This window comes from Cydia splendana, chromosome 18, assembly GCF_910591565.1.
Source record: "Cydia splendana chromosome 18, ilCydSple1.2, whole genome shotgun sequence".
Lineage (NCBI taxonomy): Eukaryota > Metazoa > Arthropoda > Insecta > Lepidoptera > Tortricidae > Cydia > Cydia splendana.
The window spans coordinates 7,397,250-7,415,619 of NC_085977.1; the positions used below are offsets into that span (position 1 = coordinate 7,397,250).

Here is an 18,370-nt window from a genome sequence, read left to right on the forward strand (position 1 = left end):
TTCCTCGATTGAGATTTCTTATGAGCAATTATTAGCTATAAGCTTAGTGCGTGTTGCTAGTTTACATTGCCCATTACAAACATATTATTTTAGTATAAGCACTGAAAATGATGACGGTAATCGAGAATAACATTTATCTTCATTATTACGCTCCACCAAAACTTATCCGTGAATGTATAATGAAGTGAACTACACAGTTAAACAATAGGTACGTTTTAAACAGAAACAGATCCCGAACGTTGTGTATTCAAGGAAGGCGGAGGCTCAACGCTGCATCGCACAACGGATCTCAAAGCTTTGAGGGGATGAGACATTGCGATTCATTCTCGCATTTAAAAGCAAGACTGTAATTTCGCAGGCCTTTGTCTCGGTCCCGCGGCACGCAGGGAAATATGCGCATTCAGAAGGGATTTTTATCGTTTTTCAAGTGGTACGCTTTAGTTGTGTGCGGAGGTAATCTGTCCCGGCGAATGTAAATCTGCTGAATGCCGCGTGTTGTCGTAAGAAAACACGCGGTGTGCTTTAAAACGGCATTCGAATTTATATGAAACAAATGTTTGTTTGGAAGATATCTATAGAAAGCTAGGTGCTGACCAAGAATAACTATTGGTCATTCCCGGCGAGGGTTTGCATCGCAAGATTCATACGCAAATAATACGCGTTTAACACCCCTGGAGTTGCAGACGTCGATAGGCTATGGTGACAGCTTACCATTAGGCACGCCTTACGCTTGTTTGCCACTAATGTGGTATTAAAAAAAAGGTGTGGGAAATTAGTCAAGTTTGTCTTACACCTAAAGGTACTAGGTTAGAACCAAAAGCAAATTAAACTTTTATTGTAAGCCCGTGACATTTCAATGACAACGCTAAAGACAATTATGTGTAGGTAATAGATTATTTTATACATTAGTCTGCTCCGTTCCCAGCGCGTCTTACGTTGCATATAGGTAAAAGGCACAGTACGATATTACGAAATAGAGGCCAAGAAATATATATTTCCCTGAAGGTAGTCTTCCCCGCGTCTCGGTGAATAGTGGGCCTTTTGACAATCATGAATCTTTCCGTGCCGCGGAATGAAGTATGAGTTGTTTGCTCCTTACATATTTCATGAATATCGTCTGTGTTTATATTATATACAGTGAACATCACCTTTACTTTTTCGTATTTAATATTCGTATATTTGATTGTACCTTAATTTAATTGTAATATTAATTATTAAAAGTATTCGTAATAATAATTAAAATTTAATTAGGTATATTTTGTGCTAACTGTGAAAAGGTGAAGATTTTTATAATATATACAAATGTATATATCAATTACATTTACATTATAAATATAACGCTAAAAACGCTATCTATTCCCACGGGAGTATATATTAGCTATATAACACGCCTGAATAGTATACATAGGTACCTAACACCCTTCACGAGTGTGATGAGATTAGGTACTCTAAACCCTTTAACGGTAATCTCATCACACTCGTGAAGTCGTCGTAAATTTTAAAAATCCACATTCCATCCAATTGCTAATAACATTAATAGTTATAAAAATTCTACGTAAGATGTTGTTATAAGGTGCTCATTTTTGCCTTACAAGAATTAAAGAATCCAATAAATCCAATTGGATTAATTAATGATCCGATTTCCAAATTGGCGAAAATCACAGGCATCCAGTTTTATTTTACGGCCCGGCAAGTTTATGCAATGCAACGTGTGGCACGGTTGGCACTAGGTCACTGCACTCTTGGAAAGTTCACAGTATTGATTTTATTGGGCATGCCCGAAAATATAAATGAAATGTGCCTTTGGGATGACGCTGTGCGTGTGTTGGATCTGTTGGATGCTGTAACTGTGTCAGTAAGTATGTAGGCACTCGAAGCGTTTTATTGAATGGTTTTCTGACTCGTGACCGATTTCTATTAATGCGTGTAGGTAGATGAAAAGCTGAACGCTTAACAAAATATTTTATTATTTAACGGAATCAGGCTTTTCAAACTTTTTGAGACTGTTTAAGTAGGTCATTTAATATCGCAAGTGGCGCTGGAAGAGTAGGTACTATTTCATAGTGATTGTTTTAATTTTTGTACAACTTATCGCTTTCGATTTGTCAGCAGGTCGGATCAAGTATACTTAATTGCCCTGTTAACTTGTCGCAGCGAAAGTGTTAACACTAAAGTATGAGAATAAATATTTAATTTCCTTTGAGAATGTATTCTTACTTACTGCTATCTTACCCACTGTGTTTGAATAAGCTCTTATGTTAAATATCTAATATAATGATTATGTTCCGCAGGTCTATCCCAGCTTACAAAGAAAGGCAGATATAAAAGGCGTGAGCTGCATAAATGCATTATTATCCAACTGAAGGAGTAAGTACGCTTTAAACGATCATAAGTTACAACAATGCTGTAAACCCTAGTGCTATTCTACAAACAACAATGTAAGTTTCTGCATAAAAGTATGAAAGTCACTCGACCTGGATACTTGTTAAGGGAAAGTGTGTCTAGAGATGTTTGTAGTAGGTAGTAAAGTCGTGCGGCGACGGTGGCGACATCGTTACGTAATTAGACGGGGCCGCGGGCGTCGACCCCGCTCGACTTTGACCCACTTCTTACCCTAATTTTCGCGTCTCACCCCGTAGACAACTTTATCTGTTGTGCCCTGCCGGCGTCTCATCCTCCTTGTTGCTGTGATAGCTTTGCGGAAACTGGGACACTTGACGTTTTAGATTAGTTTAAGTTACAGCTACTGTTAGTCATATTTTTATAAAGTAAAAAATATTTACAAAGTAAATTTTAAATAAATATCATAATTTGCAAAAAGTCCATCTCCATTAAATACTTTACTATTTATAGAATGAAAGAGATATAAAACAAAGTAACCATTAATTAGCAGCAAAATGTTTGTAACACTTGAGAGTATTCGCACTTGTGACGTGAATATTTCATTAACTTTATATCCAAGATTCGTAAAAACTTGAATCATCTTTTATTGTAATAGATATCTTAGTTGATAGGACTTCAGGCTAAGTTTGCGGATCGAGGCTATCCGTTTACTGCAAGCAAATTGTATAATAGGTAGATAGGTATTAAGGCGACTAAATTGAATATACCTAGAGTTTTGACGTTAAATTTCAAACTAAACGGACACGCAGAACAGTTTTCCCGCTAACCAACTTATAGGTACAGATATTAGCTATAGCCTAAATGTATTATGAATATTATGATTCCCTCAACGCAGAAAATGGGTGAATTGCAAAAATATGTACTGTAGTCTTAGGTACATTAATTAATTTAATTGTGTTACGAATATTTATGAGTTTTTACATGTTACATGCATGCAAGATTGCAAGTGTGCTCCAAATCCTTAGCTGTAAACTTACACACGTCGTGTAGCCGTTTTTGCTCCAGGAGAATGCCACAGAAATATTGAACATGAATTCTGTCACGCGTGATCATACTGTTATTTGTGTCGCTTAACTTCAAACTCGGGTAAATCCATTCGATCCTCTCAGTAAATATCTACCCTATTGCCTTTTCATAATACCAAAATAGCATAATCTGACTGATGGTTTTACCCGAGTTTGAAGTTAAGCGACTCATTTGTGCATTACAATTCAAACAATTTAATGGTTAATATACCACTCTACTAGCTTACGTTCACCTAGTTACCCTTATCCAATTTTGTGTACGTTGAAATGCTAACAGTACGTAATTAATACTATTACACGGGACATTTGTAGCTATCCGACAGAAATACTACTATTATACGATAGCCGACTCTTGTTGTTCCAAACCTATTTCAATTACTACTGCCAATCGTGTTTCGGTCGCTTGGCACTCCATAACCATGCAGGGCGACACTTCGAACTTTAAATATCTCAACTTGATTTATTACTGATATGGTACAAACATGATACGCCTCTCAGTGCATCTCACGCTCACTAATAAGCACCAGCGAGAAACACTGCGAGTGGAGAACAGTTCGTATTATATCAATAATAAATCCAGTTAAAATTTTATTACTTCGGACAGGCCTCCTGAATCTGACTGCATGTCAATTTGCCGCTTATGATTGGGAACTGCGTTTCGTTAGTTAGGTAGGCATGTTATTGAGAACCGTGTCCCATTGAATACCTGAATGAAACTAACTATGAGAAGGGGTTTCATTGTGATCTTAGGAATACTATATATAAAGCACAAATTAGTTAAAATATTATAGCCAAAAGATACCTAAAGTAGAAGGTGCTTTACGGAGGCATAAGTTTGGTTGTACTTGACTGGATTCACGATTGCTAGTTCTTCATAAGCAATCTTGTACCACTTAATATAGGGGACAGCACAACACCATCGACCTCAGCTATCAAATTTACAGCTACTAATTTGTACTAATTAATGCGTCTTAGTATTTTAATAAATATAACCAATTTCTTAAAATTCTAAAGCCCTTAATAAACATTTTATGAAAGTATATAATAGTATTTTATGCAACTGTTGTTTTTCGCCGAAAATTGTTAATAAAGACGCCACGAGTATTTTTTGACTCAGTTAAACAACGTTGCATACAATACTTTTTCTACGACTAAGCACTTACTTTTAACACAAAAGTTAAGTTTTTATTCGACAACCACAATAACCACATTCAAGAAGTAGCAAAGAATGGAAAATGAATGAATGAAATTACAAAAACATGTCTGTGGACTATGGTTCACTTATTTGTCAGAGATGACATTTAAAATAAGGTTGACAACAATGTATTTCATAAAATATTTTTTAAGTGGTCATTACACGAAGTATCGAAAAGTGCCAAAAAGATACTGCGTGTATGCACAAATGCATTTTTGGGGAATAGACTAAAGACTTGTCTTGACAACTAGTAGGTAGTAGGGTTTTAAAGATGTGTGCACGACCCTTTATATAACAAATAAAAGTACGGGAGTAGGAAAAAGATTTTGTAGTTCTACATGCGTAGCTTAAATGGAACAGTTAAGTAATTCTAGTGGTTACTTGTTTAGGCACGTACCCATGCAAAGCTAGATTCGATTTGTTGCTTATGTTAGGGAAAGTAATGTGTTGTACATTTTCATTAAACTTGAGTACAGTTCCGCAGTAAGTCTATTAGTTACTTGCACTAACTTCAACGGGCAAACCAATAGATAATTGTATTCTATATATTAAATTGCAAATAGCCGTTTGAGTGAAGTAGAATCGCAATAAAACTTCTCTTGGCGACGACGAACTTTGTCATATTCTAGTGTTCGACAGGCGAACTTGCCTGAATACATATACTTTGACGTTTCAACAACTCAATCTATTGGATTGAATAGAAATCATATCTGAAACTCAGACCATTCTACTTACAGTGGAGGAAATGTTATATAATCGCTGTAGGTACAAACTGTAGAATTAATTAGAAATTCAAACATTCTGTCATGTTTTCTGTGTACGAATATAACGTATAATTAAGTGTAAACAAATATAAAATTAACGGCTCTACTGTAACGTGTTTGTTTGTTAAATAATTATAAAACGTGGGTATTCATACTTGCCCCGACATATGTATAAAGAAAGAAAGAAAATACATTTATTTAACGCCAGAACTTAGTACATGCATAAAAGGAAAATTAAAGGGGCCCACTGATTAACAGTCCGCCGTATGGTATCGGCCTGTCAGTTAGAACCAAATTTTGACAGATTCGAACAACTGACAGGCCGATACCGTCCGGCGGACTGTTAATCAGTGGGCCCCTTTAGACAAACAAACAACAAAAACATTGGTCTCGTGGCGTGGGTTTGGTTTATATGTAGGAGAGATGTTTGTGTTTTCTTCAATTATACAGTTATCTTTAGCCGTACGCCTACTTACCGTTGATCTGACACATTTCGTGGGTTACGCGTTGCTCAAATTAGAAAAGTAGAGGGGGAGTATTTTTACAAGTAAAAGTTACATACGGTGTTCCCGCTCAATAGTGATGATTGTTTTCTATAAAACATTTAGATACCGAAATATACAAAGTCTATCTAAATGTGTCGGCATCGGCAACTTATTAATTACTTAAGTATAATATTAAGTTGGATAAGCTATAGTAGTTCTAATAATGACCCATTGAAAAAAATGCCACAGTTTTCACTCGCGGATGGTCAAAAGAATTTAATTTCAAGTAGCGAATTGAATACTAGGTCAGCTGCCTATATAAATCTCTCGATTCAGTTTTTGCCGTGAAAATATTTCCACGGCGTCCCATTTTTTGTGTCACTGAAACTCAATTTTAAATATCAAACTATCGGTGCGGTAGTAAGGTTTTCTTTTTGCTTGGTAAAAATCTACAAAAGCGGAGACGCGATATTCGATCGTATATAAAAGGATGAGCATATAAAATAGTTTATTGAACATTGGACTTGAGGAGTCTGTTTTATGTAGTATTCCTTTGGGAAACAGAAGAACATGTTACATAAATATATGAATTTGTATATCATATAGTGGTTTTGTACTGATGTCATACAGTAAGGTAGACATTTTAACAAGTTTTAAAATGCATATACTCTCACGTGCATAAGCGCGAAGCGCAATAGAACTGTACGAGTCACCTCACTTGCTAAACTTGTAGTTGTACCTAGTAGTGTAGTTGAAGTAAAAAATAATTAATGCCTTCTTTAAAGTTTGTCGATTAAAAATTGCATTAATAATCTCATACCACCTATTGTACAATATGATATTTTGTGAATAATAAAATAAAATTACCCTTAAAAACCCTTACAATAGTTTTTAAAGTCGATATATATTTGTTAGAGTTGTTACTTCTCCATTTCATACCTTCGCTTTTCTTTAATTAAACGTATTGTATACCACCACTCTACTACTACTAACTACTCTTTTGTTTGTTCGAGTTTCGTTTCCCGAACGAGGTAAGGTCTCGCAATTAAATTATCGAGTGAGTTTGTGAGAATAATTATCCTTCTAATTATACAATACGGCCTCCGTTGATGTATGTCGCTTTGTGTTTCCGTCGTTTGTTTCTTGCAATTAGCAAAATCGGCTGCTGTTGTTTTACTTATTTTACAAACCCACAGATCTCGTAATTTGGGAAAATGACCCTTATTTCAGCTACATATTAGGTGTACAGTTCATTTATTTTAAACATACGATATTAAGGAAGGGAGAAGGCAGGCTTAGATTAAAAAGGAGACTGAGAAATAACCCAAGTTCATTATTGAAACTCGTAATTGGCAGGCTCCTTTGTTCAGGTACATCAAACAAAACCTAAATTACATACGTTTAATTCCCGATTGATAATAAAATGAATACAAACCCATTCTGTAAAATAATTACGTCGAGGGGATTAATTTATTAATACGAGGAAATAATAATGTTATGGTTGGGGCATAGCCGCCACGGCCGATACTCGATCGAGGTTGATGGGTAAATCACTTAATTTGTAAATTGGTTATCGTTATCGGGGTTTCTATCAGAAAATGGGGGGAACGTGACATTTTATCTTTACCCTTTTTGTTTTTATTTAGAGGAAACTTCAAAATATTGTGAAAAACCAGGCAAAGATAAAATGAGGTGGCTTGAAATGTTTGTGTATACTGTAAGTGTAAAAGTCTTTCAATCTTAACAACAGTAAAAAGTACCTGCTCTGAACTTCTGAGCTAAGTTGCACCTAGACCTACTTTTCGTTTTACATTAACACATAAGTATAATATACTACGAGTACCTAATATACTGCTGATATATGTAGTGAGGAAATTAAAAGACTGGCACAAGAAAGAAATGATTGGCGATTACTCCACCGACAAGAGCATCATCTGTCATTTGTGTTCTTTCATGTTTTATGTTTCTTTTTGTACAATAAAGTATTTTACTACTACTACTACTAAGAGCAAAGCTCTTAAGTTATGATGATGATGACCTAATATACTACCAAAGATAATAGAGTGTATAGAGAGTTACTGTCATGGCACATTATGTAGCCACAGTACATTTACATTTAGGTATGGCGCCATCGCTCGAAAAGATTGAACCATATCTTTGGCCTACTGTCGAGTAATATACCGTTAATTTTTGACATTTAACAAATTGACACATATGTGAAAGAATAAGGATCAAAGTCACATGGCGTTCTAACAGTTTTAATCTTATGTCGAAAGATGACAGTAAATTTAATGTGGCTACATAATTTACTTTGACAATCCGCCTTTATTTTAAATTCTCTTTGATACTACGCATACGGCTCGTTTCGAACTTTAAGATACGTCAAATATAGGCAGGCAAAATAAGTACTCTAAAAATATATTAATACAAATCTACGCATCTAAAAATACGGCATCATAACATATTTATTTGCGTACGCAAGAAGTGCAATAAATAAAATATGCACCCACACAATAGATGGAAAACTTAGCTCTTGTTTACTTGAAGTATGAAGGAGGTTGGCAGGGCACACATTAAGTACCTATTAAATGTAGTGTTATGAAGAACTTCTTAAAGTATCAATTTTTTTCTGGTATTCAAATTCAAGATAGACTTATCATGCTGTTATCTTGAATTTAAAAAAAAAAACAGAAAAAATCTTATGATAACATAAAACATAAGGCGTCTGTGAACTATTTCATTTTTTATAAAGGAAAATAAATTAAATTAATAGACAGTTTAATTACTTTTATTACCATTTCTTAAATTAACAAGTGATATCTTATTTTCTTCAATGTAAACTTTATTTTACAGATACCAGAAACTGTTCAGAAATAGAACGCCGAAGGCGTACAGGGTAAATTCTTCGAGAAGATCACTTTTTGAGAGACACGACAATAATGGTAAGTATTTTCAAAGTAAAAATGTTGGTAATAATAGAAATATCGTAAATATTTTGATTATAGGTACCTATACCTTATTGAACAAAAATAATTATAGGTACACAAAAAAGTTACACACGTAATTTACCCGGAACTCCTTTCACTGAACAAAGGGATAATGCTAGAAAAGCTTCCAGTTTCAGCTTACGGTCCAAATGTTATTCATGATGTTCCTTATTTTACTGAATAACTTATTTCTAAATATTATGTTAGTTTAGGAGGTAAATGCGCACTTTGAATTTTATTTACAAAAAGGGAAAACTCATTTTAATGCCTCGTGGCATTAAGTCCGCCTTTTGTACTGTAAGGTTTTCTTTTGTGCAATAGAGGTGACATTAAATAAATAAATACTTTGATGAAGTTAACTCTTCAACGTTCATTTTCGTTAATAGCGCTACGAGCGGCTACGATGACCTACAGACAGCATGCTACGCCGGAGCAAAGCTCAAAGCGTAGCTCAGTATTAGCTCACTTTGAATTTTTAGGGTTCCGTACCCAAAGGGTAAAACGGGACCCTATTACTAAGACTCCGCTGTCCGTCCGTCCGTCCGTCTGTCCGTCCGTCTGTCACCAGGCTGTATCTCACGAACCGTGATAGCTAGACAGTTGAAATTTTCACAGATGATGTATTTCTGTTGCCGCTATAACAACAAATACTAAAAAGTACGGAACCGTCGGTGGGCGAGTCCGACTCGCACTTCTCCGGTTTTTTCTTACAATAACGGCGCGATTCAGGAAATTAATTAGAGATTCACGAGATATGAAATAGTAAAGATATGTGACGTTTCACAGCAAAAGGTGCCTTATGGCGGCTGGCGCTTATGCTATTATTTTAACGCCGCTCCAATATTCAGCCGGGGCAATGGTACCTTTAAAAACGCTACGATCGGCTACGATGACCTACACCCTGCTACGCCGCCGGAGTAAAGCGTAGCTCATTCCGTATCTTTTACCAAAGACATATGTAACTTCGTATAAGACGAATAAAGTCTAAGGAAAAAACGTGCCTCGGAATTCAAGCAAAAGTCATTCTCGAATAGATGGCGCACACACCTTTAGCCTATCCTCGGCTAGATGGCGTGACGACACCGTTTCATATTTAACAATTTTAACACATAGATATCAGTGAATGAACATGGATCAAAATGATATAAAAATAATAAAATCATTTATCCATATATATAAATTTTTTGATAACTTTATACGTTTTCATTTTGAGTTTTAGTCGTGTGTCGATAGATGGCAGTAAATTTAGAGTGACTACAAAATTTACAATGACAGGACCCTTCTATACTATCTATTCTTTTTGCTTTTACTATTGGTTTTACTACCTACATAAATAAAACAATCTTACAACCCCTATTTCGCCTACATACGTCAATACCTAAGGGTTTGATAAAACATTAATTATTAACTAGCAACGAAACAGGAAACATAAAATTATTATTATTAAATAGGGCAAAAAATGCGGCTTTCTAGGGATCGTTTATTTTTCCATTAACTCGAGCACGTATCATTTTAAGGTTCCCTGGCTCCGGATATTATTCCGAGAAAACAAAACGTTACCAGATGTTTAATAACATTGTATTTTGTCTAATCTATATATATGGGGCATTATCTATGAAAAGGGACCTTATTGTCAATGGCGCTTACGCCGCAACGCGTCGCGCGGCATTGTATTTATATCGGAGCATCGTTAACCTCTAGCCGCCCAGAGACCTATAAAAAGGTCTCCCATTCCATTCTAATTTGAACTTTGTGTTGACAAAATAAAATTTCATTTTGCTTGCCAATGTTTGACGTATGGGCGGCTAGAGGTTAATAACGGCGTAAGCGCCATCGACAATAAGGTCCCATTTCATTGATAACGTCACTTATAATAATGACCTATTTCCCTTGGTCATGGCATCACACGTGAACGGCTGGACCAATTTCGCTGAATCTTTTCGTGTTATGTATATTATTGTCAGTAGAAGCTTCTTATGAAAGAAAAAACTAAGAAAGTGCATAATATTAAATAGATAACTATAGGTAGGTGAAACGAAGTTCGCCGGGTCATCTAGTGATAGATATATTTGATGAACATTAGACAGTATAAAACAGAAATCAAAGATACGATTATGAATGTTTGTATAATTGTCTTAGGCATACATTTTTATCCTTTCTCAAGCGTATTTACTCGTACTTCGTAAAATGTAATAAAGAGGTGTGACAAACACGTTATAAGTACCTAAATAATACCTTATTTCTACAAATTGTGTTTCATAAATGGCATCTGCATTGATTGTACTTAATCTTAGCTTCAATTAACTAAGGTAAGTTAATTCCACCACGCAGACAGAAAATTAAAGCCCACGAAATGGAACAGTCTAGACTCTCTTGTAAAGGTATTTTCATTAAAAATAGCTTTAATACAATAATGAATCTTGTTCTGCCTATTCGTAACAAAAGGACTGGCCGACTTAAAATATACTGCGTGTTTCTTCACCTCTTGTATTTTTTTTTTAAAGAAACTGTAACCTTATGATAATGAAGCTAGGATCGTTTTTGCAATGGTAGAAGTAAAGTAAGTTAGGATATTGTGAATTTAGTAAAAGGAATATACTTTGCGGTTCATAATAAGACGGGCTATAAATATAAACGGGTTAGCGAACAACATGGATGTGCCTTTGAATAGAATGTGCAACAAAAGGGATTTTCCGCTTTTCAGTCCCTTGAAAACATAAGCACCATTAATCCCTCGTGGAAACTCTGTAGGTAAATGAAAATAATGTTATCATAATCTTTTAGGGTTCCGTATCGAAAGCGAGCCAAAGTTCAAGTTTATTTTGTACTAGCTTCTATAAGGCGTTCGTACGAATGTGTGTCTCCTGATACTTTTAGAGAAATAAAAATATTTCTTACATTGCTTAGTGCGCAAACCTATCTTAAGATACGTTGTATGTTAATAATACTTACGAATTAGGTAGAGTGCATTACTTACTGTTTTAAAAAATGATATGAAAATTGCTTATTTCTTGAATAGTAAACGTTTAACAAAACAAAAAAAAACATAATCTTATCGTTTTTGTCTTGGCTTGTCATATTTTTCAGTTATTATTTATTATTACTTAATAAAAAACATACACAAAAACACAAGTGCTTAGTATTATCAAATGTATAACTTCGTCACTGTTTAATATGTGACTTTCACAATTTAAAAGACACAATGTGCTGCTTAATCCTTATGTCAACTGACAAGGACCATCGCGCTCTTGCGACATCCACGCGCTCTAAATCTGTGACAGGCTGGTTCCAGCGCCGCGGAATATTACACTATTATTGGATCTCATTTCTGCAATGCTGTAGGTATATTAGTGCGGAAATAAGGCTGTTTTGCTGATGTTGCAGCACTGCCGGCGCAGTAGGCAGAAACGTAATTTGTTTTCGATGTCCAAATAGCAGTAGGTAATCCAATTCGATAAAATACAATTTTATATTATTATATTCGATGGTATTTATACACATATAACTAATCATTAATCAATCATGACGTATTTTAAGCCCTGTTAGTGTTTTAGACATTTACAGATATTTTATTGCAAAGTTTTATTTATGCCGATTATTAAGACATATTCTGATAGTAGTAGTATAGGTTTTGAATTAGAGCTGGATTTGTAATGGGTATTATGATTTATCAAGTGCCGATGTTGGTTGAAGTCACTTTTGACACTGGCAGATCACATCTATAACAAATCCAGATCAAATTTATGACATGTTATTACAATTAGAATATGCCTCCTGACCGCATATTATCACTGCATTCATAACCCATCCTCAAGGTTGTTACTATACAACAAAATTGTATTCCGAAAAAAGAAAGCTTTCTTAACTCAAATGTCCTTCGGACAAAACGAATAGTGGCCAGGGCACATAATGAATTGCATAAAGCTCTATATATCTGTCGTAGTCAGATCGTATAATCCGCCGTATTACATTACGGCTAGCCGTTATCAAAAACAGGGGCGTTTTGAAATGCGGCGGTTCGACGATTAGCCGGATTGTCATTGCGATACGTTCTTCAATAAGGCGGCCAACGTTTAGCCGCATCGTACTACTATTTTAGATTCTAGAGTGACCAGTTCTTTCGGTCGCCTACGTAACCGGAGTTTGACAATGTTTGCAATTTAATTTATTTTTACCATGGTCCCACCGCACTACATGTGTTTCTTTTCCAAAACATTTCCTTCACAACTTAAATAGACGGAGCCCCGCAAGCGGGGCTCCTATTTCTGGGCGGTTTGCCCTTCGGGCATCTGAAGCTACATAACGAACCTAACCTACTTACCTACCTACGCTTTTTTCCCCAAAGTGTAATGTTTTCACGGACGTCTCACTAAATCAATAGGTAGGTAGGTTAGGTTCGTTAGGTAGCTTCAGATGCCCGAAGGGCAAACCGCTCAGAAATAGGAGCCCCGCGAAGCGGGGCTCCGTCTAGTTAAGTTGCGAAAGAAATGTTTTTTGAAAAGAAACAGTCCGACGAACTCCAGATTTGATGGACACCCCAGCGTTTGTCAGGCAGCGCCACGGGTGTTAAAAATGGGAACTAAAAACTGTCAAAGCGGCGGCTAATGATTCGCTGTATTACATTACGGCTAGCCGTGTTGAAGAACGTATGGCGCCGAATACATTCGGGCGGATTCTCATTCAGCCGCATTCAATCCGGCTAATCGTTAAACCGCCGCATTTCAAAACGCCCCTGTTTTTGAAAATGGCTAGCCGTAATGTAATACGGCGGATTATACGATCCGACTGCGACATATCTACTAGGTGCGGATACTAAAGACATTTTCCCGTAAGCCACCAAGAAACAAATATATTGCGATTTGCTCCTTCAGTTTCTCACAAGGTATTTTATTGCTTTGGGGTCTCTCATAAATTCCGTACTCACTCAGAAAGAAAAATAAGGACTGCGGGTAGTCGGCTCAGAGGAAATTGGTGCGTGGCAGCGCTTACTAACTTATTAGTTTATTCTTCTAAGCGGGTAAGTCGCGGGTGTCAAACTGTGGAGAGTGATCATTTTACATTACTCTGACTACTTATGTATTATAATTGTAAGAAAAGGAAAGAATACCTAAACATGCAATGTAATGTAACGAGGCATTGTTACATGTAATACAAAGAAATAGAGTACAAAAACTTTTATCATTATCGGTGAATACTTAGTACTTAGGGAATATGCAGAATAAAAATCACAAATGATTTAAAATTTGTAAAAAATCCAATTACTGTGTAAATTGAGAGAACTAATTTAATACCAACAATGCATTAAAGACAAATGAATAAGTAATACCGAATCAAAATGAACGTTCCATTTCGGAAATGTATTTCGTTGACGTCAGATCAAATCAAATTCATAGGAAACCAATTACCGAAATTGAAACGACCTGGATTTAATTGGACCCCGTATTACATAGCATTCACCTGTGATGTCTACCGGTGGCTCTATTCAAATTTGTGAAATATTATACGGTATAATATTTGAAATAAAAATGATGCAGTGCACTACACTAGTGCGAACTGTAATATATTGTAATAATAAATAAATAATACACTCATAGAAATGAGTGCAGACAGCGAACACTTAATATTGAAATCATTGATATTGTATTATGACATCTGAATACCTAGGTCTCAAAGTTAACGCGCCATTTGAAATTGTCAATGAATTTTAGGGCATAAGATAGCTTATATTGTGCTTAATCTAGCTTTTGGCATGTCAATAAATACTCAACTTTAGTAACTAACGCATCAAGCGCTGATTCCAAATTACATACCTACAGTCAGCAGTAGAAGTTGCTAAGCGGGCCAAGTGTTCAAAATTATCTTGACGCGACTTTATTGTTAAGAGAATAAGAGCGTGTCAAGGTAATTTTGAACACCTCGCCCGCTTCGCAACTTCTGCTGCTAACCGTACCTACAAATTTACTTGAATCACTTCATTTTTACTTCACTCGCCCGTGCTATCCGCTCGTACTTTTATACGTACAGTATGTATACTAATGGTGCGAAAAAGAAACGCTTAGAATATCAATAATAATATTTTAGAGTTATAATGACGCTATATCGAAATTTAAGTATTCTAAAACACCAATATTCAGTATCCTAAAAAGACAATTTATGAGCATTACCTATGCTAGGAAATTCCGTTTGCATTCATATGTACGAGTATGTTCAAAACTATATTGCGACCGGTTTTTCATCCAAGAAATTTTATTTACAAACATATTAAAATGTAGAGTACAAAGCAGAAGTCTTATGAGACGTAAGAAACCTTTAGCAAGCGAACCGTGAAAACGTCTACCATTTCTGAAAGGAAAAATATCGGCCATTCAAGCATGTTACACGTTTGCTATGTCCTCGACACGTGGAAACGTCGCTGCCTAGATTTTCCTCTAGCCGCCCATACGTCAAACCTTGCCAAGCAACTTGAAATTTTATTTTGTCAACACAAAGTTCAAATTCGAATGGAACAGGAGACCTTTTTATAGGTATCTGGGCGGCTAGAGGATGCTAACATGCCACCGCGGTCTACTAATCTATCAAACGAGAGTAGCAACGGAACCAGATGGCAGATGAGTATGTACAAACACAACGGGCTTGATCTCACCGAATGTGTGATTTGTGTTTGACTAGTAGGTGCCTCGCTACGTCATCTCTGTGACCTACTGACTGTGTCCGATGACCGGTCCCGGAATTTTAAGGTACCTACAGTCGAAGCCAGGTTCAGATTTGGGGCAGTTTTGAATTGGTTTACGTAGATACGACATTGACAATCATCTTAGTGATTGTTGCGCATCTCACGCACGACTTTCACTTTCACATACAACAATCCATAGAGTGCTCACTCCATACTTCAATTTTAGTTCCAAAAATATTATTATTTTCGTAGTCGACTTCTAGCATCGAGTAGCGGAATTATCAATAGGTACTGCTACTTGACAATAGATGTAGCACCGACCGAAACGACTAACGGCTCGATTCGGAAAATGAATTAGATTTCTACTAGACTTCAACAAGTTACGATACGGATAATTTAAAGATATTTGTAAGATAGATATGTCAAATTTGACGTTTCCGCGATTCTGGAGGTCCTCTTGAACGATTTCGACAAGCTATGACTTAGATATCCAAGTCACATCTAGTCGATATCTAATGTAGATCTAGTTGATCTCTAAATCGTTTCAAGATCTTGTGATTATCTCGAAATCCGAATAGGCCTGTAATGCTCAACAACTTTCAGTTAATATTATGGACCGGAGCGTTCCGGTTAATCAACCGGAACTCTATTTTCAAGTCCTTCTTCTTTTAATATTAGTTGTAAATTGTTGTTCAATACAATTTTCGTTAGTCGCGCCACTAGAGAATTCTAGTATCGAGTAGCGGTACTGATAATTCCTCTACTCGATGCTAGATGTCGCCTGCGAAAATAATAGTCGTTTTGGTACCAAAACTGATGTATGGAGTGAGCACTCTATTCTTACTATATTTCTCTATGACCAATCAGATGCGAGCGATATTCAAGGTCGTATCAAAACCGTAACAAATTGTCACGGTTTTAATACGAATAGTCTGAATCGGGCTCTCGTGTCTGTTTACTTATATCAAAGACATATGTAACTTCGTATAAGACGAATAAAGTCTAAGGAAAAAACGTGCCTCGGAATTCAAGTAAAAGTCATTCTCGAATAGATGGCGCACACACCTTTAGCCTATCCTCGGCTAGATGGCGTGACGACACCGTTTCATATTTAACAATTATAACACATAGATATCAGTGAATGAACATGGATCAAAATGATATAAAAATAATAAAATCATTTATCCATATATATAGTAACAGCACCAGTCATGGGACATTTAAGAGGAAATTTGGAGTATTTATGATATTTCCCTTGTACATGTAAATGGTCTTCCGCTTAGCGTGTTAAAAGATGAAAGTCCTATCCGCCTTTCATGTTTTAGGCGTGTTGTATCAAAGATACTGCAATGAGTTTCCACATAATTAACAAATTAAAACTATGCTTTTTTTCTCCAGTCATGGACACCAAAGCTCCAGTAATGGGCCCCCGGTAATGGACGTGGATCCAGTAATGGGCCCCCTATAATGGACATTGCTCTATCAGTATAAAATTTTGAAATGGGGAATAAGTTATGGCAAAAAAATAAATTTTTGGTATAAGCTTTTATCGCTGAATGTATTTTTCGTTCCACAGCCAATTATTATTGTATTTAGATTCATAGAGACAATTCTAATATACCCAAACACAATTAGTTAGGGTTTATTGCGATAAAGTTCCCATGGCCACCTCTTGTCTCCATCATCAGATCAAGTCCATGTTATCATAATATTGCATTATCATCCGATTTGCATACTTAATTACGTACTTACACAAAATTTCAACTGAATCGGAAACCGAAAAGTGGGTCAAATTCAGCTACCAAGATTTGACCCACACTAACTAACAAGGCAAGTTAAATAAAAGTTGGGAAAAACGATATTAATTTATCCTAAGTCCGAGAATACCCCCTGGTTGACATATTTCGTAACTACATTTTACTTCTGTATTGTTTAAAACATGAAATTATGGCATGGCAAGCATCATTATGTCAATTGTCCCATCATAGGAGGTATGCAGTTTTACAGCTCCTATAATGGGATTGGGCCAAATACCACTATTTTTTTACATCTGTGGAGTCACAACATAGTGTGTTGTATACCTTATCTCATGGTAAATGCAATTAACAAAACACATTCTAGTTTTCATCAAGTATTAATTAATTAAAATTTAATAAATTAACTTACCTCTCTTAGCGAAGTTGTTAAGAATTTTTAGTGATATTTTTTTTCAGCGGCACGACAACTTTTGGGTTGACGCACATTTCTTAAAAAATAACCAAATTTAATAAAAATTCAAACATAATCAGCTCTAGGACTCTTATTTATGATAAAAATATATCCAGTGTTTATAAACTACTTTTATATACTTATTTTAGAGGAATTATGTTTCTTTGTCCCATTACTGGTCCGTGTCCATTATAGGGTATACTACTATATACATTTTTTGATAACTTTATACGTTTTCATTTTGAGTTTTAGTCGTGTGTCGATAGATGGCAGTAAATTAACTGTGACTACAAAATTTACAATGACAGGACCCCTCTATACTATCTATTCTTTTTGCTTATATACTCACCCCTTATTCATAAACGCACTACAAACTTCAATTAGCTAATAATCGTTTGTCCTTATCTGTAATTTTGGCTTATGTATTTGTAAGAAAGGGATAAAACATATTTTAATTAAATCAGGCCCGAAGTTTTATGAATAAGGGGGTCAGTTTATACAAATCAAATGTTCGCAAATGTTAGTTTGAATGTTTAATCTAAACCCATAAAATATGATGACCTCAAGGGATTCCCGATTCAATTTTTCGAGTATATTTGGGCCCAACCAAGTGCGGTTGCTTCACCAAAA

The 18,370-nt window shown here is 35.7% G+C and overlaps 1 protein-coding gene and 1 long non-coding RNA gene across 2 annotated transcripts in view; one reads left to right on the forward strand and one right to left on the reverse strand.

Annotated features, from left to right (window-relative positions):
* LOC134799486 (uncharacterized) overlaps positions 1–18,370 on the reverse strand; it is a 458,421-nt gene that overhangs the window by 156,634 nt on the left and 283,417 nt on the right. The window lies entirely within an intron of this gene.
* LOC134799480 (cell adhesion molecule Dscam2-like) overlaps positions 1–18,370 on the forward strand; it is a 95,963-nt gene that overhangs the window by 30,220 nt on the left and 47,373 nt on the right. Inside the window, exons 5-6 of the mRNA XM_063771892.1 lie at positions 2,292–2,367; positions 8,726–8,814. Coding sequence (XP_063627962.1) covers positions 2,292–2,367; positions 8,726–8,814 — 165 coding nt within the window. The remainder of the gene's footprint in view (positions 1–2,291; positions 2,368–8,725; positions 8,815–18,370) is intronic.